We start from the raw sequence: 22,292 nt of genomic DNA on the forward strand, positions 1-22,292 counted from the left end.
CAGGATTGTTGATTCTCTGTTTGGCTTAGTTTTTCGGATCTTTGTTGTGGAGGGACGGCGTGGTGTTTCTGCCTAGAGCGCCATCTTCTCCCCAGTCTTTAGATTGTCTTTTTACTCTTTTGGTGAAGTCTTTTAATGAGCGTAAGTGTTTGATCTTTAGAAGCTCCCAGTTATCTAGTCTTTCTTCTGGTGTTTGTGCATTGTTACTTATGGTTTGTATTTTGTTTATGCCATGTATTAGGGCTCCTAGCATTGTCCCTATTTTTTATTCCATGAACTATATCGTTTTCGATTTTATATTTAAGTCTTTGATCGATTTTGAGTTAGTTTCTGTGCATGGTATGAGGTATGGGTCTTGTTTTGGTTTTTTGCATATAGATATCAATTATGCCAGTACCATTTTTTTAAGAGACTGTCTTTTCCCCAATTAGTGAACTTTGGGCCTTTGTCAAATATCAGCTGCTCATAAGTGGATGAATTTATGTCTGGATTCTCAATTCTGTTCCTTTGGTCTATGTATCTGTTGTTGTACCAGTACCAGGTTGTTTTGACTACCGTGGCGGTATAATAGGTTCTAAAATCAGGTACAGTGAGGCCTCTCACTTTGTTCTTCTTCTTCAGTAATGTTTTACTTATCCAGGATCTCTTCCCTTTCCATATGAAGTTGGTGACTTGTTTCTCCTTCTCATTAAAAAATGCCATTGGAATTTGGATCGGGATTGCATTGTATCTGTAGATCACTTCAGGAAGAATTGACGTTTTTACAATGTTGAGTCTTCCTATCCATGAACAAGTTATGTTTTCCACTTATACAAGTCTTTTTTGGTTTCTTGTAGTAGTGTCTTGTAGTTTTCATTGTATATGTCTTTTACGTCTGTTAGATTTATTCCTAAGTAAGTTATCTCCTTGGGGACTACTGTAAATGGTATTGATTTGGTGATTTCCTCTTCGAGGTTCTCTTTGTGAGTGCAAAGGAAACCAATTGATTTTTGTATGTTTATCTTGTATTCTGAAACTTTGTTGAAATATTCTATTAGCTCCAGTAGTTTTCTTGTGGATTCTTTGGAGTTTTCTGTATATAATATCATACCATCTGCAAATAGAGATAGTTTAACTTCTTCCCTACCAATTTGGATGTTCTTTATTTATTTTTCTAGCCTAATTGCTCTGGCTAGAACCTCCAGCACAATGTTGAATGAGAGTGGTGATAAAGGGCATCCTTGTCTGGTTCTCTTTCTAAAGGGGAATGCTTTCAAAGTCTCTCCATTTAGGATGATATTGGCTGTTGGCTTTGTATAAATGCCCTTAAATATACTGAGGAATTTCCTTTCTATTCCTATTTTGTTGAAAGTTTCTTTTTATCATGAATGGCGTTGGACTTTGTCAAAAGTCTTGTCTGCGTCGATTGATAAGATCATGTGGTTCTTGTGTTTTGTTTTATTTATGTGATGGATTGCACTGATTGTTTTCTAATGTTGAACCATCCCTGCATACCTGGTACAAATCCCACTTGATCATGGTGAATTATTTTTTTTGATATGTTGCTGAATTCTATTGGCTAGAATTTTGTTGAGGATTTTTGCGTCAATGTTCATGAGGGATATTGGTCTGTAATTTTCTTTTTTTGTGGTGTCTTTACTTGGTTTTGGTATCAGGGTTATGCTGGCTTCATAGAATGAGTTTGGGAGTATTCTAGCCTTTTCTATGCTCTTAAATACCTTTAGTAGTAGTGGTGTTAACTCTTCTCTGAAAGTTTGGTAGAATTCTCCACGGAAGCCATCCGGGACAGGGCTTTATTTTGTTGGGAGTTTTTAAATTACCTTTTCAATCTCTTCTTTTGTTGTGGATTTATTTAGTTGTTCTACCTCTGTTTGTGTTAGTTTAGGTAGGTAGGAGTTTCCAGAAATTTGTCCATTTTCTCTAGGTTTTCGAATTTGTTAGAGTACAATTTTTCATCATATTCTGTTATGATTCTTTTAATTTCAGTTGGGTCTGTTGTGATATCACCCATCTCATTTCTTATACAGGTTATCTGCTTCCTGACCTGTTTTTCTTTTGTCTGTTTTGCCAGTGGTTTATCAATTTTGTTCTTTTCAAAGAACCATCTTTTGGTTTTGTTAACTCTTTCAATTGTTTTCTATTCTCTATTTCATTTAATTCTGCTCTAATTTTTATTATTTCCTTTCTTCTGGTGCCCAAGGGCTTCTTTTGCTTCTGTCTTTCTACTTGTTCCAGTTGTAGGGATAATGTTTTGATTGTGGCCCTTTCTTCTTTTTGGATGTGTGCATTTATTGCTATAAACTGACCTCTGAGCAATGCTTTTTCTGTGTCCCAAAGGTTCTGGTAGGATGTGTTTTCATTCTCGTTTGATTCTATGAATTTCTTTATTCCATCCTTAATTTCTTCTATAACCCAGTAGTTTTTGAGCAAGGTGTTGTTCAGTTTCCATGTGTTTGATTTTTTTTCCTTGCTTTTTCTGTTGTTGATTTCTACTTTTATGGCTTTATGGTCAGAAAAGATGCTTTGTAATATTTCGATGCTTTGGATTTTGTTAAGGCTTGCTTTATGGCCTAATATGTGGTCTATTTTGGAGAATGTCCCATGTGCATTGGAAAAGAAAGTATACTTGGCTGCTGTTGGGTTGAGGGTTCTGTATATGTCTGAGTTCAAGTTGGTTAATTGTGGGTTTTAGATCTTCTGTTCCTCTACTGAACCTCTTTCTGGATGTTCTGTCCTTCACCAAAAGTGGTATGTTAAAGTCTCCTACTATTATTGTGGAGCTGTCTATTTCTCTTTTCAATGCTGTTAGAGTTTGTTTTATGTATTTAGGAGCTCTGTTGTTGGGTGCACAAATATTTATTATGGTATGTCCTCCTGGTGTATTGACCCTTTCATCGTTATAGTGTGTCCTTCCTTATTTTACTTTAAAGTCTATTTTGTCAGAGATTAATATTGCCTCTCCTGCTCTTTTTTGAGTGTTGTTTTCTTGATACATATTTTTCCATTCTTTAAGTTTTAGTTTGTTTGTGTCTTTAAGTCTAAGGTATGTCTCTTGCAGGCAGCATATAGATGGATCATTTTCCAAATACAATCTACCATTCTCTGTCTCTCTATTGGAGCATTTAATCCATCTATTTTCAGCGTAATTATTGATAGGTATACGTTTATTGCTGTTGTTTTGATGTCTTTTTTTGTGTGTTGTTCACAGTTTCTTTGTTCCACTTAATTTTCTGTGCTGAGTCGTTTTTCTTTATGTATTTTCATTTTTTGTTGTTGTTGTTGATTTTGCTGAGTCTTTATATTTTTCTGGTTTTATTTTGACTTGTAGGATTGTTAGTTTTCTTTGTGGTTACCTTAATATTTACCCCTTTTTTTTTAAGTTTAAACCAGTTTTTTATTTCTTCATATCGCCTTGACTTCCTCTGCATACTAAAAATCTATGTCTACATTTTTAAATCCCTCTTTTTTGTTTTGATGTTGTCATCTTTTACATATTGACATCTCTGTTTCTCTGTTTTCAGTGTTTTAGCTTTGATTTATTTTTGTGATTTCCCTATCTGGGTTGATATATGATTGTTCTGTCCTGTGTTCTAGTCTTGGGTTGTTATCTGATGTTACTGATTTTCTAACCAGAGTTCTCCCTTTAGTATTTCTTGTAATTTTGGTTTGGTTTTTGCAGAGTCTCTAAACTTCTGTTTATTTGGAAATGCCCTAATTTCACCACTATATTTGAGAGACCGTTTTGGTGGATATATAATTCTTGGCTGGCAGTTTTTTTCCTTGAATGCTTTATATATGTCATCCCCTTGTCTTCATGCCTGCATGGTTTATGCGGAGTAGTCCGAGCTTATTCTTATTGACTCCTTTGTAACTGACTTCGTTTATCCCTAGCCGCTCTTAAATTTCTCTATCTTTGGTTTTGACAAGTTTGATTATAATATGTCTTGTTGACTTCTTTTGGGATCTGCCTTATGTGGGTTTGATAAGCATCTTGGATAGATATCTTCTCATTTTTCATGATATCAGGAAAGTTTTCTGCCAATAAATCTTCAACAATTTTCTCTGTATTTTATGTTATCCCCTCGTTCTGGTACTCCAATCACTTGTAGGTTATTCGTCTTGATAGAATTCTATCTAATTCTTCGGGTTTTGTCATTTTTTAAATGCTTTTATCTGATTTTCCCTCAGATAAGTTGGTGTGAAGTTCTTTATCTTCAGTCTCAGTAATTCTGACTTCCATTGCCTCAATCCTGCTCCTATGACTTTCTATCAAGTTGTCTAATTCTGATATTTTATTGTTAATCTTCTGGATTTCTGATTGCTGTCTCTCTATGGATTCTTGCAGCTTGTTAAATTTGTCATTATGCTCTTTTCTAATGTTTCTAATTTTCTCTATTGCTTGTTTTGCGTTTTGCTTAATTTCCTTCCTAATATCTTGAAGAGTTCTGTATATTAATCTTTTGTATTCAGCCTCTGGTAATTCCAAGAAATTTTCCTCCTCTGGAAAATTTATAGATTCTTTATTTTGGGAGCTTGCTGAAGCCATCATCGACTGCCTCTTTATGTGGTTTGACATTGACTGTTGTCTCCAAGCTATCAATAAGTTATTATGTTTATTTATTTTGTTTGCTTACTGTGTCCTAGATTCTTGTTTTGTTTTGATACGCCCAAATAGGCTGCTTGTCTGAGCTAGTTTGATTATTGGCATCTTTGAAGCTCTAAGATCCTGTGGTTAGATTTCCTACTAGATATGTGAGCTCAGGAGTCTGCACACTCCTCCTGTAGGTAGTCAACTCAGTTGTCAAGGTAGGTAGTCACTCAGTGTGTGTTTAGGCTCTCACCTACAGACCTAGACAGGCATTGGTGATTGGTGTCAGCACAGGCATCTTGCTGCAGCAGGGGGACACACTCTGAGCAAAGCAGGGGGCTGACAGCTGTCTCCTAATATCCAGGAGGAAAGTGTGTCTCTGTTCCCAAGAGCACGTCGGTGGGTCGGTTTTGCAGCCAGACTATGAGCACCTAATGCTGTTGACTGTAAGGACTGGGGGGCACCTCTTATTCTTGGGTCCCTATCGCAGGTGACTAGGTGGCATTGGTGTAGCCACCAGTTCTCAGGCCTGTGACGTGGGTAAGTGAAGACCCTGTTTAATGGGCAGAGGAGTGTCAAAAGTCATGAACCTGTCACTTCACAGCTGAAACAGTTGAAGTTAGACTTCATGTATATACACGGTTGTACTGCGGTCATGAGAGTGTACACTGTTGAAATGGGCCCACACAAATTTATGCAGGGGGAAAGGCACTCAAAGTCTGTCAATCCCTTATGCCTGTGCCTAGGCAAAGGAACTATGTCTACTCTGAGTTCCTGGCTTCGGGGAGCCGGCAGATTAATTTTTTCCCCTCTTTGTTAACTTGTTCACTCTCCAAGGCTGGGAGAATGGCTCGGGGTGTGTGACGGATCCTACTTCCGGCCCAATTCCTGAAGCCGGTCCAGGACCCAGTGCAGAGCAAGGAGCAGGGAGGTAAATGGGAGAGAGGTTTTTCCCTAAGGGGGACGTTTTTGATCCATGCAACAGGCCGCACACAAGTACTTATCTTTTGCCAATTGAGGGCTGTTTCTCACTAGTTTTTGGTCCTACTTCCAGCCGAGGGGACTTGGCAATTTCTGAAGCCAGTCCGGGACCCTGTGCAGAGCAGGGAACTGTGAGGTAAATGGTAGAGTTTTTTTTTTCCCTAAGGAGGGTGTTTTTGAGCCAGGTGGTAGACAGGACACAAGTACTTATCTTTCGAAAATCAGGGCTGCTTCCTGGTTCTGGGTGGTTGAGTAGACCCTCTGCCGGTGGGTCTCTCCCAGTGCAGAAAATGCCTCCCAAGCACCACTGTTTGCCTGCCTCATGGCTCGGCCATTTACTGATCAGGCCTGAAAGACTTAGGCTCTCGCTGGGTGAGGTCTGCCATCTCCTAGCTGCTTCCCAACCATCTCTACCTCTCCCTGCCACTCAGTCCGGTTCCTCAACTTTGCCTTTGATGTTCAGGGCTTCTAGATTGTCTTATAGAATTGGTTCAGTTGTTTTTTTTTTTTTTTTTTTTTGAGTCTTTGTTGTGAGATGGTCCACCGGAAGTGTCTGACTACTCTGCCATCTTTGCCCTGCCCTCGGTGCTCACTTTTTTATGCCAAGAAATTTGGTAGACAGCTACCTGGCCAACTGACTGGAAGAGATCCATATTTATGCCTATTCCAAAGAAACGTGATCCAATAGGATGCAGAAATTATCAAACAATATCTTTAATATCACACCTAAGTAAAATTTTACTGAAGATCATTCAAAAGTGGCTGCAGCAGTACATCTACAGGGCTACTGCCAGGAATTTAAATGTGATTCAGAAGAGGACATGAACCAGAGATATCATTACTGATGTCAAATGGATCCTGGTTGAATGCAGAGAATATTAGAAAGGTGTTTACCTGTGTTTTATTAACTATGCAAAGGCATTCAACTGTGTGGATCATAACAAATTATAGATAACATTGTGAAGAATGGGAATTCCAGAACACTTAATTGTGCTCATGAGTAACTTTTACATAGATCAAGAGGCAGTCTTTCAAACAGAACAAGGGGATACTGTGTGGTTGAAAGTCAGGAAGGGTGTGCGTCAGGGTTGTATCCTTTCACCATACTTGTTCAGTAAGTATGCTAAGTAAATAATCCATGAAGCTGGACTGTATGAAGTAGAATGGGGCATCAGGATTGGAGGAACATTCATTACCAACTTTCATTATGCAGATGACACAACCTTGTTTGCTGAAAGTGAAGGGAACTTGAAGCATTTACTGATAAGATCAAAGACTACAGCCTACAGTATGGATTACACCTCAACCTAAAGAAAACAAAATCCTCACAACTGGACCAATAAGTAATATCATTAAAAATGAAGAAAAGACTGAAGTTGTCAAGGATTTAATTTTAGCTGTATCCACTGTTGATGCTCATGGAAGCAGGAGTCAAGAAATCAAATAAGGAGGGGGGCCAAGATGGCGGAGTAGTCAGATGCTTCCGGTGGACCCTCTTACAACAAAGACTAGAAAAAACAAATGATTCGATTATACATAGCAATCTGGGGGCCCTGAACATCAAAGGCAGAGTTGTGGAACAAGACTGAGTGGCAGGGGGAGGGAGAGACGTTTTGGAAGCAGTAAGGAGTTGCCAGACTTGACCCAGTGAGAGCCTGAGCCATTGAGGCCTGATCAGCTCGGGGGTGAGCGGTGAGGCAGGCAAGCAGCTGTGCTCGGGAGATGCATTTTCCACACTGGGAGAGACCCAGCACCAGAGACTCTATACGATCACCCAGAACTAGTGAGAAGCAGCCCTCCACTAAATGTAAGTACTTGTGTATGGCTTATCACACGGATCAAAAACACCCTCATTAGGGAAAAACCTCTGTCCCATTTACCTCCTCACTCCCTGCTCTGCACAGGGTCCTGGCCTGGCTTAAGCAATTGCCAAGTCCCCTGGACCAGAAGTAAGATCCCTCACATGCCAGGAGCCATTCTTCACTAGCTATGAGCAGCATTCAGTTTCTTACTACATGGACCTCTCCATAGGAATGCTTGAGGAAATCACTACATGTCGGCTGACTTCCTCCAGAGTGAAGAATCCAAGACTGCAATGAGGAAGTAGCAATGTCATTTATAATCTAGCTTTGGAAATCACTCCCCATCATTTCTGCGTATCCTAATAGTTACAAAAGTCTGCTTATACAATGTGGGTGGAGACTACACAAAGGGATTACTACCAGGAAGTGAGGATCACTGGAGCCATCTTGGAAGCTGGTCACCACAGTCCTCCCACTGCCCCCAATGACTCACAGTCCTCCTACATGCAAACTATACTCACTCTCCCCAAGGCCTTCAAAATCTCATCCTATTACCGCACCAACACAAAGTCCATAATCTCATTATCTAAATTAGGACCAAGAATGGATTAGGTTCTCCTTCAATTGTGATTCCTTAAGTACAGCTTCTCAAGTACCCTCTCTGAAGACCTATGAACAAAAGAGACAAGTTATCCACCCCCACATGCAACACCCAATGATGGAACAGATTTATGATAACTTCTAGATATTCCTGTTCAAAACGGAGACAAACAGGGAGCGCTCAGCAGTCATTGGTCCATATCAATAGTGGAATATGGCAAGAAAAGTGATTCATGTTCATTGGTTAGAACTCATTCTTACTCCTGCCTGGGGGTGAATTTCAGTGGCTCTTGGCTTCACCTTCTTGGCTGTCGCTTTGGTCCTCTGAGTCATATTTCCTTTGTCATAAGAGGTAGCCTGTGTTTACACTTTATTTTCTGTCTGCTTCCTGCCAGTAGAATTTTGAGGATCAAAAATCTTTTTATTTAGTACTCTGACTCTCTCAGTCTAAGCTGGTGGTGTTTCTCTTGGTGTAATCTTTTAAAACTTCGCAAGTCTCGTGTGAATCTTATCGTGCTTCACTCTATTAGACAAAAAAACACATCCACATATCCCTTACAGGTAAGCCTTTCTCTACCTTAAACTTCCTGCTGATACTGCTAAGGGACAACTCCCTTAGGCCTTTTAGAAGCCCTATTATTTGACTGGGCAGTTCTCTGCAGCACGACCTTAAATCTTGCTGAAATCTTAACAAAGAATTCAGCAGCCACACTCTCAGCTTTTCCTGGAAGTGCCTTGTATTTGATCTTTGCACAGAAGTCCTTAATTTTAGCATCTTTTGCCATCTGGAAAAGCTGAAGATTTGGGGAAAAAGCCTGCTTCCTTTTTGTTTAACACTCTTCTCTGATATGCAGGGACCTCTTTCAATATCCTACCTGGAAATCTCTTTAGCCTGACTACTCAGTTTATTAAGCATACTTTCTACTGTCCACATTACTACCTGCAATAATTTTGCTAAACTGTCACTACATAATAATGATATTTTTTCTCCAGTTTTCAATAACTTTTTTCTCAGTTCCCTTTAAGCCCTACTAGAATCCCACTCAAATGTCATGAGGCTTGTATTAACGGACTCTTCAAAACACTTCAAGTTTTCACTAACATCCCCCTCAAAGTTCTTCCACTTGCCATCTACTATTTCGTTTCAAAGCAACTCCCACATTTTAGTCCAAAGCTTAGAAGTTCATAACAAAAAACAGACATTTATTATCCCACACAATTTCTGAGGTTCAGGAATCTAAGGGAGACAGATGAGTAGTTCTTGAATTGGGGTCTCTCGTGAGATAGCATTAAATCTATCATTTGGGTCTGCAGTCATATAAGTGTTTGACTGAATCTGGATGATCCACTTTCAAGAAGGCTTACTCATATGTCTGTTGCAGGAAACACAGTTCCTTTTTATCTGTAGGCATAAGGTTTTAGTTCTACACCACGTGGACAGTTCTATATTCCTGCTTGAGTAACTTCATGAAACGTAAGCTGAGTTCCCCCAGAATGAGAAATCCAAGAACACAGTACTGAAACTGTAGTCCATCATTTCTACAATATCCTATTGGTTACACAAGTCAGCCTCATTCAGTATGGAAGAAGACTACATAAGAGAGTGAATATCAGGAAGTAAAGTTCATTAAAGACCTTCTTGTAGGCACACTGAAATTCATTTAATATTCTGGATCTTAGTAAATATTTTTACCGTTTACTTAAGCACTCAAATTAAAATTATTGGTTCACCTATATATTTATATTTATGCCTACTTCCTCTCTCTTTATCTATCTATCTCTGTTTCTTGTCTCTTTCTCTGTGTATGTGTGTTTGCATGTATAATTATTCCCCTGTAAGTTGTATCTCAAATGTTTTTGCTCCTCTCTTTGACTCAACTGCAACAGGTTTGGTTGGCTTGGTTTACACACTGACATTGTTTTAGTTTGGAGCCATGTCAACTTTAACCTCCATTATTGCAATGGACTTCTCCCCAATAGGTTACTCTGTCAATTTAGTTCATCTTCCATGCCAATACCTAAGTTTTCTTTATAAAATTGAGATCTGATTTTTCATGGATTAAGGAAGAGTTTCACCTTTTCATTCCACCCACACTCACAAAACACACATATGCACACACACACAATGATGTTATCAGTCATAAAAACCAGACATAAGATGTGCATGAAGACAACTAGACCTTGGAATATGCAAATATTTGAAACAGAAGGGACCATAGAGATGGGCTAAGACAACATTTTTCAATGAGTATTTCAGAACCAGGTTCACCATAAGTACCTGGGAAACTTGTTAAAAATGTAGACTTCTAGGCTCTACTCCACCTTATCAAACTAAAATTTCCTGGAGTGGAGCTAATTTTTAAACAACTTCCCCAGTTGATTTTTACATACAGTAATTACTTATTTCCCTTTGATCTAGATTCAACAGAGATGTTGTTGGAAGTCAAGGAACAACAATTTTTCTTCCTGTGTCCTTGTCTCCATGTTCAGTGACATTTCCCTGCCTTGCACTGTTTCACTTGATCAGGGGGATTTGAGGGTAAATTATCAAATGATTTAACTTCCTTCTCGACTCTGAGGAGTAAAGCATTCTCCTTGTAACAAGAAACTCAGACATTAATGGAAGAGACAAATATATGTGTAGTAAATACCATATCATGAGCAGAGCACCACGTAAGTTTAGACCATGAGTGAGTGGACTGTTTAATTATTAGTTGGGTTAGCAGAGCGTGGGAAGTATTCACTAAGAAAATGTCCAGTCACCAGTTAAACCAACTGGTTATTTAACATAGCCAAACTTTTTTTTTAAATAACAATATAAATGGCTCTTTGTTCACAAACTTTCATCTGTTGCCAAAATGTTAATAGCTTATGCTCTCATTTAACGATGTTTTGTGGTCAAAACTGTGCACCCACACTGTCTAATGAACTAAGTGTCCAACAGTGCAAGGACTCTCAGTCTTCCCATCAAGGCCATTCTGCATCCATGGGTATCCCTAATGAGGGACAGAAAGGCACTTATTATTTAGACGAAGTTATTTTACTTGTGCTAGAGGGCCACAGACGGAAGTTTTCTCTGCCTCTTGGAAATGAAGCCAAGCTTTCTCCTCTCATCAGTCATGGGGATTGCTGTTCTCCTCTTCACCATTTTCATCTTTATGAATCAAGTTCTACCAGGTAACAAGATAAACTTTACCTTGGTAAGAGTAGAGTGCCTGAGACCTTGGGAGGATCCAATACTCAGAGCAAAATCCTCATCACCTATACCCTGAGAAGAGATCTCATAGAAAATCTAGAAAAGCCATTGGCTTACAGAACTTCAGCCATCTGATTCATTAGTTCTCCATAGTAACTCTCAGCTGGATGAAATGACATCAGGTCTGTTTCAAATGCTTGATATCCTCTCTGTTTCATGACCAAAGAGAAATTTAATTAAGCAAGTTTACTAGCAGTTTCTGGATATAGGTAACAGAAAATGGAGCATTATTCTACTAAATTTTGGTCTTTAAAACTCCTCTACTTACTGTCAGCAAAAGTTAGTTATCCTAACACACTGGCATAAAAGGTAAGTCAAAGTTGTAGAGGGCAGGCTAAAGGGATTGCTGATGTCTTCACAGAAGGATTGCTACAAGTCTAAGAAATCTCCAATCCATTGTCCCTCAACACTGTTGGTCCTTTGGACTGGATCTTGTTCATTAAGGTTTCATCCTAACACTTGGATCTCACTCTTCACTTTCAACCCCTAATCTTCTAAAATAGAACTTACACACAGGGATCAGACATGGTCCTGCAATGAAGTGTGGCCCTCCTGCATTCAGCACACAAACAAGGGCTATAGCAGTAAGGCATCATGTACAGACATGCTTTGCAGCAGCCGTGTGTAGCACTCCTTGATTTTGCCCAAGAAAGTGACCAGACATCCAAAGTAGATCAAGTAATTTCTTAGAAGTCCTGGACGTGTAGGTCCTAGGAGGAATAATTGCTTTCCTTGAGGTGGGACATATTCTTATCTTTTCTTGAGAAACAAGGATCTCTAAGGTAGGGAGAAAGTAGAAAAGTGGTCATAGACATCTGAGTGTGGACAATCCTCATATATTTTAAGGAAGTGCTAATATGTTTTATGCTGTTTGCAAGAAGATACTTCCCAAAATTTCCAACAGAAGATATAATGTCTATTCTTGCTACATCCAGATTTTCTGTTTTGAATCTATGTTTTAAAGGACTGTACACTATTAATGGGTAGACAGTCTTCAGGTTTGGGGGAAACAGCTTGTAAAGGACTTCTAACTTTGCTTCAGGAGAGCTAATGTCGAGTAAATACACGGGAGAGACTGGAGGTGGGAAACCAGTTCCGTTTATCAGCTATTTACTGAGCAACCACTGTACTGGGGCCCTGTGCTAGGAAGCAGGCATACAAAGAAGAGAGATGGTGTCCCTTGCCTTCCAAGAGGTCGCAGGCCAGTTGCTTTGATTTCTATAGTCCAGGAAAGAGTAAGTTGCAAAACTAGAGTGTTGTCATAGGATAGGGTGAAATTTCATAAGTGAGAAATAAAATATAGTGCCGAGAGAGAGAAATGCCAAGTCAAGGTTTGCAAGTCTAAGGCATTAGCCTTAAGCAATCTGATTTTAGAGCAGACTTTGGAAGAAAAATTACAGGATCAGTTTACTACTGAGAGTGTTTGAGCTATCTACCCAGGGTTTTAATCTGCAACTTTCTCCTGGTGATATTCTCTGTGTGTGTTTGGTGTGTGTGTTTACATGTGTGCATGTATAAGGGGTCTGAAAACAGAATAAGAGATACACAGAGGAAGAAGACAAGAAGGATCCTGAGCAGTTCAAACCTACCCTCTGCCAGTTATTTATTATCTTCTACATACTGAGAAAAAAAAAAAAATAGCTGGAGAAGTCAGCAGTATAAGGAGAATTATAATTTTTACTCCAACCTGGTTAATATCAATATTTATTGAATGCAAGACAGTTTATTATCCAAAGTATCAGGCTGTATAGTTAGTTATAATGATTTTAATCCTTACCCCAAATACACAACCTCCCCAAGCCTCAGTTTCCTTTTTTATAAAATGCCATAAATAACAATAACTATGTGTGAGTTGTTAGGAGGGTCAGATGAGATAACGCATGTAAAGTGCTTAGCAGAGTACCTGGAATTTAGTAAGTGCTCAATTAATGGAAGTGATTAAGTTAAATAATCTCACAAACAATTCTAGAGAAATCACTCTTACTATTTCTTCATTTACTCATTTAGCTTAGCAAAGTAATTGGATTTATTTGGAGTAACTGAAAGGATAGAAGAACCTAGGGTTAATAGGTGAAAATTATAGGAAATTTTTTCCATATGTTAAAAATAATACTTGGTAAAAATCAGAACTATTAAAAAACTAGAACTTGACTGCTGAGAAAGTCCATTCATCAGCATCTGGTGGAGCTGTCTGTCAACAAATAGATCAAGAGAAATAATTAGTGCACTGATTGGGAGATTATCTTAAGTGACCTGTAAAATCTCTCTAGCTCTCAGACTATATTTCTGTACTACTCATCTTTTGTGTTAAAAGTAAGCAAGAAAACAACCATAGGAAACCACAACCACTAAATAAGTGGCATTTGTATTAGAACATCAAAGAAAGAATAGAGAGTATCTAGGATGAAATTAGATCTAGTAGGTAAAGTGGGGCTATATTTAGGAAGGCATTGGAGCATCCAGACACCCTAAGGGATTTTTCTTTTAGTCATCTGACTACTCAATAAAAAAGTATTGAAGGGCTCTTTGTGGGCAAAAAGTAGATGCTCAATAAATTCTTACTGAATACTATGAATGATGAATGAGCACAGGTTCAGTAATAGGAAAGCACCCCTTAATGAATGGAATGAGAAACAGACTGGTGAAGATCACTTCCTTTATTAATATCGAACTCCCATCTACCCCAAACTTTTTAAAACACATATCTTTTTCCTATTCATCCACATGGAATACCCCCCTTAAATCCTCTCACAGCTCACCCACAATTGACCTAAACCTCCACATAGCTAGTGAGACACACGCATATCCTCGAACCTTCTACACTCATTATTACATCTACTATTGCATCTATTAAACTCTTGCATCTACCAGCTGTGTGTGTGTGTGTGTCTATGTGTCTGTGAAGTATATCCTCTATTTCACACTCCACGGGGGTGTTGAAAAAATGACAGGCTACTATCTGGAGCTATACCCCCAGGGCTAGGGCCAGCTACCTCATCACATTGTGAAGAGTTCATATGTAAGAGGCTTACTAAACACTTTATGAAATAACTTGAAAATACTTTCTCATTTTTTGGAAGGAAAAAATAAATAATTTTTTAAACAAATTGCAAACAAAAGAACAGTTAGCTTTTTTTGATTAGCAGAGAGACCATGATAACTGCATATACTATGAAATCATTCAGTGACAAGACTGGAGGTCTTGAAGATGATCTTGAACATATTTCTTATTTTATAGAGAAGAAATTCAAGGCCCTGAAAAGAGAAGAGTGAGCTAAATGTCAGAGCCAAGGCTTTGTATTCATTTGCTGACTTTCCCTCCATATCCCACCCTTGGGTTATGTTGTGCTGCTGTACTTGTAAGGTTCTCTAAAGAATGGTTAAAGGTGATACTATATTCATTTATACTAATTCAGGAGCACATAAAACTGGTGACTTCAACTTAAAAGATAGTTGTCTTCATGACAACACTGAAGAGCCATCTTATTAGTACTTATTAAACAGTCACCCTCACCTATTTAGGGTTTGATGGGGGAAAATCAATTAAAATATTTTAAAATTTATGTATGGCATTCATATCCCTGGTACATGGACGTTTTTATTCAAATTTTAAAACTTCAAAATTTGGAAAACTGATGCATTTTTTGTTTTCACTGTCACTTAGGCAAAGTAAAGGAAAGCAATATGATGGTTGGAGAGCAGAGGCAATAAGATTACTTATAGCCAAAATGGAATGTACCAAGACTAGAGGATAAAACACTGTCTACATGGGATTGGGGAGCCTTCTCTTGTCCTTAGGTGGTCATTTGCAGCAGGACTTCAGGTTTTCTTTTTGGAAGATTGGGGAGAAGAGGAGGAAGAGGAGAATACAGAGACGGAGCAAGAGGGGGAAATAGAATGGGGTTAGGAACACACAAGCTTTAGTTCTGTCCCTGTCCCTCCCCTCACTAACAAGGTGATCTTGGGAAAGTTGCTACGCATTTCCTCACTTGTAAAATGAAATGATTAGAAAAGATAATCCATGATGTTCATTGTAACTTTAACCTAATGTTTCTGAAGGAAATAGCTAGAATGACACAGTGTCCCTACAACATCCAATATATCAGATTCAATAACAAAGAACTAACAGAACAAAAAAGCAAAAAAAAACCTTAATGCAGCTTGAATTTCTATAAATATGTCATATTTTTACAAAGCTCTTTTGTGATTTGAGAATTTAGTGTTCAATGGAGTCATTTGCAGCAAAGTGGCAAACGTAATTTCAAACATGTGCACTGAGAGTAACAACAAATTTCCGCATAAACATGTTACAGTGTGGAAAATATTATCCCACAATTATGTACTGAATAACTATTATATGCCAGGACCTGGACCGGGTTCTGGGATATATACAGGAAAGAATAAGACATGATTTGTGCTCTAGAGGAATTCATCAAACAGTGAGGTGAGAGGGTAAACAACCATAGTACTACAAAGGAGACTATTCAAATGTCCAAGACAGATTCATCACATAGTACAAGACACGTCAGTGGTTCATCGTCTATACTATAGTAATCTCAGATGACCCATCTATAAACCTAATCTGTGGCAATATGCCAATTTTAGCCCAAGGTAAATGGATATATACACACATACACACATACATATAGTGGTTGAGCTAATTACAACTAAAACGAAGAGATGTAAACTAACATTTCAACTGGTTTCTACATAGTGCTCAACACTTACACTGCTCATTAACTTTTTCCAATAAACTTTGCCCTTAAAATTATTTCCAAATTCACATTTTAGGTTAAAACATGGTGTTGCAGTATTTAATCTTCTGGTCCATTAACTAATTGCTTTCTAAACATTAAAGAGTTAAGTCCAGTTTAATGCATTTGGATTTCAATTCAGTTCAGTAAACATTTATTGAATGTATATTAAACATCGTTACTGATCTGAAGTTATTCAAGAATTGGGCTTTGTGTTGCAGATTCAGATTTTAAAAATTAAACATTCATGCACACACAAAAAACAGAAGTGCTGGTTTTGATACTTCTCCTACTGTCAGCAGAGAGCTTAAGAAGTTGTCAAGAAAAGGGTGCATTTGGTTACATACAGAGACTGCTCAGAATTAAGCCAGTTTCAGCAATTTGATGAGTGTGTCCCATCTCCAGAACAGTCATACTTTAGGGCATAGATCAAATACTATTCAATGTTTTGAACAAAAAAAAAATTGTCCAGTACTTAAGAATAATCTGAATGTTTTATTCTTAATGTGTGCAATCCTAGACCAGGATTGCAGTCTCAAAGACCTTCAGCACCAGTGCCAGAGATATAAGAAATGAGTGAGTCAATATGTTGTAAGAAACACTGACATAGACGCTATTTGTATATTAAATATGTAAGATATTAAATATCCTCTCTTACAATTTCCTTAAAGTGTTAGCACTTACTGAGGAAGATAAAAGACTATTAGCCTTCAGTATGAATTACACCTCAACAGAAAGAAAAGAAAAATGGCCACAAGTGGAACAATAAGCAACATCATGATAAACAGAGACAAGATTGAAGTTGTCAAGGATTTCATTTTACTTGGATCCACAATGGATGTCCAAGGAAGCGGTGGTCAAGAAATCAAACAATGTATTGTAGTGGACAAATATGCTACAAAAAACCTCTTTAAAGTATTAAAAAGCAAAGATGTCACTTTGGGGACTAAGGTGTGCCTGACCCAAGCCATGGTATTTTCAGTTGTCTCATATGCATGCAAAATCTGGACAAAGAATAAGTAAGATCGAAGAAGAATTAATGTCTTTAAATTATGGTGTTGGCAAAGAATATTGAATATACCATGGACTGCCAAAAGAATGAAAAAATTTTCTCAGAAGAAGTACAGCCAGAATGCTCCTTAGAAGTGAGGATAACCAGGCTTTATTTCATGTACTTTGGACATGTTGTCAAGAGGGATCAGTCCCTTGAGAAGGACATCATGCTTGGTAAAGTAGAGGGTTAGCAAAAAAGAGGAAGACCCTCAAAGAGATGGAGTGACACAGTAGCTGCAACAATGGGCTCAAGCATGGCAACAATTGTGAGGATGGCAAAGGACCGGACAGTGTTTTGTTCTGTTGTACAAAGGGTTGCTATGGGTCAGAACTGACTTGTCTTGATGGCAAACTTACCACAAACTTAAAACAACACATATGTGTTACCTTATAGTTGCGTAGGCTAGAAGCCTGACACAGCTCTTACTAGACTAATGTAAAGATATTGGTAGAGCTGAGTTTCCTTATGGAATTTCCAGGGAATAATTCATTTCTTTGTTTTTTTCAGCTTCTAGAGGCCACTCACATTTCTTGACTCATAGCTCTCTTCCTCTATTGTTAAAGCCAGCATATATATATTTATATATGCTAACAACAACATATGTATACATATATATGTTTATGTGTATTTTTTCTCTTCCCTAAGAAGTTTTTTTCTGCTCTAGGAAAATCAGCTGTACAAGACTGACGTTAAATAAAAACTGGCCCTCACCATCAGTGCTGAGAGACAATAAGGAGTGAGAAAAACTGAGATAAACTGGAGTGTGCATGCCCCTCTAAAGGGGTCAGAGCTACTCAGCTCCAGCCTTTTGTTACTAAGTACAATTGAAAATCCTACGGAGCACAGTTCCACCCTAAAACACATGAGGTAGCTATGAATCAGAATCGGCTCAACAGCAACTGGTTTGGTTTGGTTTTGGTGCCCAATATTGCCAGATTTTTCAAGAATGCCACAAATCCAATTTTTTGTGACATCAAAATTTTAAGCATTGGCTTAAAAAAACCAAAGAACAAAAAACCACACAACATTGTTTCCATTCCTGTTCTGTAATTCAATAAAAACTGGTAAGACTGGTTAAAATAACCCTCTTTTCTATGCAGCCAGGGGCAAGTTCAAGGAGGTTTGTGAGCGTCCAAATGGCTTCTGCCGGGAATTTTGCATTGAAACAGAAATCCTCGTTGGCAAATGTTTAGATAGGCGACTATGCTGCATGCCCCTGTTGGATCAACCAAAAGTAGAGAGTACTGAGAGTACTAAGAGTGCTGTACACAAGACTTGATGACTTTCGTTTGTTTGGATGTTTCATTACCGTCATTCTCTCTCTCTCTTTCCTTTCTCTGTCTTTGGATTCTTACTGAACCAATAAATAATAAAGCAAAAGTCAGCAAACACAATCTATTTTTAAAATTCTTGTTACAAATTATCACTTGATTACAGTTTAGTTCCCAGTACATCTCATCCTATTCAAAATGACCTATTTTTGTGACTGGCACTGCATCCTTTCACCCTTCATCTGAGGAGACTACTCTCCTTTTACACTGGGAAAATGCACTACCTCATTCCATGCAGCCTTGTGGGGTCTCTCTCCCTGATAAAGGGATAACACAGAGGAAACTTAAATAATCAGATTTCCCCAAATCGATCAAACTTCACCAGAAATCTGAATCATGAGCAGAGTAACACCTAAATAAAAGGAAATTTCATCTGCAACCTTTTAAAAGGCAGTGCTCCAGGCCTGTCCATGTACTCTTGGCTAACATCCATGGGATTTCCCTAGTTCCCATCTTTCACTAGGCCTAGATATTCAGTTTTTCCTTCTATCCTGCAAGCCAGCATATTAACTTATTGTTGCTGCTGCAACAAATTACTACAAACTTAAAACAACAAAAAACTATTACCTTATAGTTGTGTGGGCTAGAAGTCTGACATAGTTCTCACTGGGCTAATATCAAGGCATTGGCGGGGCTGAGTTCCCTTATGGAGTGTCTAGGAAATAATCCATTTCCTTTTTTTCTTTCAGCTTCTACAGACCACTCGTATATCTTGGCTCATAGCTCCCTCCTCTATCATTAAAGCCAGCAATTGTGGATTGAGTCTTTGTCACACTGCATCACTCTGAATTCTCCTTCTTTCTTCCTTTTTCATTTTTTAGGACCCTTGTGATTACAGTGGATCCATCTGCATAATCCAAGATAATCTCCCTATTTTAAAGTCAGCTGATTCCCATTGCTGTCGCGTCTATTCTAACTCATAGTAACCCTATAGGACAGAGTAGAACTGCCCCATAGGGTTTCCAAGGAGTGCCTGGTGGATTCAAACTGTCCACCTTTTGGTTAGCAGCTGTAGCCCTTAACCACTACGCCACCAGTGTTTCTGATTAGCAACCTTAATTCCACTTGCAACCTCAATTCCACTTTGCCATGTAAGGTAAAATACACACAGTTTCCAAGGATTAAAACATGAACACCTTTGGTGGGAGAGAGGGGCATTATTCTGCTTACAACAGCCACTGAGTGTTTTGCACACATTATGTTCTTGCTCAGTTTAGAGATGATTTTAGTTGCTTTGAGTAAAGGCAACCTCATTGATAAAGATTTCTTTTGTGTGAAAAGTTGTGGGTACCTCCCCCAGGTCACTGGAAGACTGTACAATCAAAATAAAGGTATATTAACTACACATGAAAAGATGTTCAACATCATTAACCTTTAAGGAGATGCAAATCAAAACCATGATGAGATATCACCTCACCCCCTTTAGAATGGCAATGATGTTAAAAAAAGGAAAACAACAAGTGTTGGCAAGGTTGTGGAGAAACTGGAACCCTCATCCATTGCTGGTGGGAATGTAAAATGGTACAGCCACTGTGGAAAACAGTTTGAACAGTTCCTCAAAAAGTTGAACATAGAACTACCATATGACTCAGCCATCTCAATTCTAGGTATTTACCTAGAGGAAGTGAAGGCAGTAACACAAACAGAAACCTGTATAATCAATGTTCATTGCAGTGCTTTTCACAATAGCCAAAAGGTGGAAACAACTGAAAGGTCCAGCAACAGACTAATGGATAAACAAAATGTGGTATATAAATACAAATGGCATATTATACAGCTGTAAAGGGAAATGAAGTTCTGATGCATGCCACAACATGGATGAACCTTGAAAACAGTATGCTGAGTAAAATAACTCCATTGCAAAGAATAAATATTGTATGATCTCACTTATATGAAGTAAGCAAATACATAGAAGTCAATGATTACTAATGGTTTACCAGGGCTAGGAGGGAAGGGAAAAGGGAGAGTTTTCTGTTTGTGGTCATTGAGTTTATGTTAGTGGTGGTGGAATATTTTGGGAAAAGATGGCAAGAATCGTGGCATAACATGAGGAATGTAATCAATGTCATAAATTGTAGCTATGGAGGTTGTTGTTTTGGTGCATATATTTTCACTGCAATGGGTAAGGGTATATTAACTGGATTTTATTCTCCACTATGCCTGATTGGCCAATAGGGCATGTTAAGCTGTGCTGCATAGGCTACTTAAAATTGCAGAGAGTTCAAAATCTCAGAAATTTACACATATTCCAACCAACTCTACTCTGGTTAAGTGCCAAGTGTTCCTCAGTGCTACTCTTGAAACTACATCACCAACTAAACCCATAATATATTTTTGCATCATGTATTATTTCTTCCTAGAGAAGAAAACCTGCCTGGAAAAGAAGCAGCTTGCATCAGTATATTAAAACCATCACAATGAATTTTACCCTTATGTTAGTATCATGCACCCTCTTTTTATATTCTGCATTAAATTGCAGGCAGTTCTGTTATTATAGTAAGTGTGATTCTGTTGATTTCCTCTTATTCTTCCAGAATATGTTTTATTTTGTTTAGAGTTAGACATCTTTACCTCACTGTGCATGGTGTGCACCAGTGTCCACAGTGAGGTCAGAAAGGGAAACAATCCTTTCTCAAATTAGGTACATTTCTGCATCTCTCTAGCACTAATTATTAACCCAGTAATCAATAGTAGATCAATAATATGTTGATGTGGTAACCTATGTTTATTACTTTTCTTCTCTTCCTTGCCTGTATACTCTCCTTTCCTTACCCTCCTATTTAAGTGCCTGAAACACTTTCAAGTCATTGTCTAAGTAGTAAAAAATTGTCGAGCAGAGACTAAAAGCAACACGTATGTCATTCTGGCTTCTGTTATACAAAACCTAAACACTTAAAATAATTTATCACAGTACAGAGGAGATGAAAGAAAGAACATGACTTTAGATTAAATTTCCTATAGAAAAAGTAAATCTGCTGCAAAAGACCACTTTAAAATCTTGAAAAGCAAGGATGTCACTTTGATGACTAAGGTGTGCCTGAACCAAGCCATGATATTTTCAGTTGCCTCATATGAATGTGGAAATTGGACAATGAATAAGGAAGGCCTAAGAAGAATTGACACAAATGAATTATGGCATTGATGAAGAATATTGAATATACCACAAACTGCCAGAAGACTGAACAAATCTGTCTTGGAAGAAGTACAGCCAGTATTCTCCTTAGAAATGAGGATGACGAGACTTCATTTTGCTTACTTTGGACATATTATCAGGAGGGACCAACACCTAATGGTAGGTCTTCATCATCTTCATCACCATCATCTTTAGATTGCAAGTTCACAATTTCTTGCAGGTTTATATCATTTATTTCTGTGGCAATTTCTTTGTTCATATCAATGTAAAATGCAATACTGAGTCTATTTTTGAAAACACCACTATGAATGTCATTTATTGTGTCTTGAATCTGCAATGATGTTATCTGGCTCGATAACTGTTTTCTTTTGTATACTATTGCCAAGTAAGAAATCTCAGTTCTTAAACATATTTTTATGATTTCTTCTAATCATTTTGATTGATCACTTAAGAAATGAAATTGCATCAAGGACATTGATTTCCCCTGAAATCTCTGATGCCATCTTGCACATCTTAATGTTGGCCATCACTTTTTGAAGGAATAGCTTCCTGTAGTTTAATATTTTAGATAAAGCCATTATCCAGAGATTGTAGGACCAGTGTCATAGATGGTGGGAAAAAATAATTTAATATTGAACAGGTGCAGTGACCAATGACAAGTAATATTGTCAATGCACAAAAGACTGATTTTTTTTTGCATGCTACCCTTGAGTTTATTTAAAAACTCTTCATAAATTGCTCCCTCATCCAAGCTTTTTTATTTCATTTCCATTCTACTGAGATCAAAGTCAGG

At 38.0% G+C, this 22,292-nt stretch overlaps 1 protein-coding gene across 1 annotated transcript; it reads left to right on the forward strand.

Annotated features, from left to right (window-relative positions):
* Window positions 1-11,090: 11,090 nt before the first annotated feature.
* DEFB108B (defensin beta 108B) lies at window positions 11,091-18,314 on the forward strand. The gene is made up of 2 exons (XM_023736761.1): window positions 11,091-11,148; window positions 18,136-18,314. The coding sequence occupies exons 1-2, from the start codon at window positions 11,091-11,093 to the stop codon at window positions 18,312-18,314; spliced, it is 237 nt and encodes a 78-aa protein (XP_023592529.1).
* The last annotated feature ends 3,978 nt before the right edge of the window (window positions 18,315-22,292 follow it).

This window comes from Trichechus manatus, unplaced genomic scaffold (genome assembly GCF_000243295.1).
Source record: "Trichechus manatus latirostris isolate Lorelei unplaced genomic scaffold, TriManLat1.0 scaffold00091, whole genome shotgun sequence".
Classification (NCBI taxonomy): domain Eukaryota; kingdom Metazoa; phylum Chordata; class Mammalia; order Sirenia; family Trichechidae; genus Trichechus; species Trichechus manatus.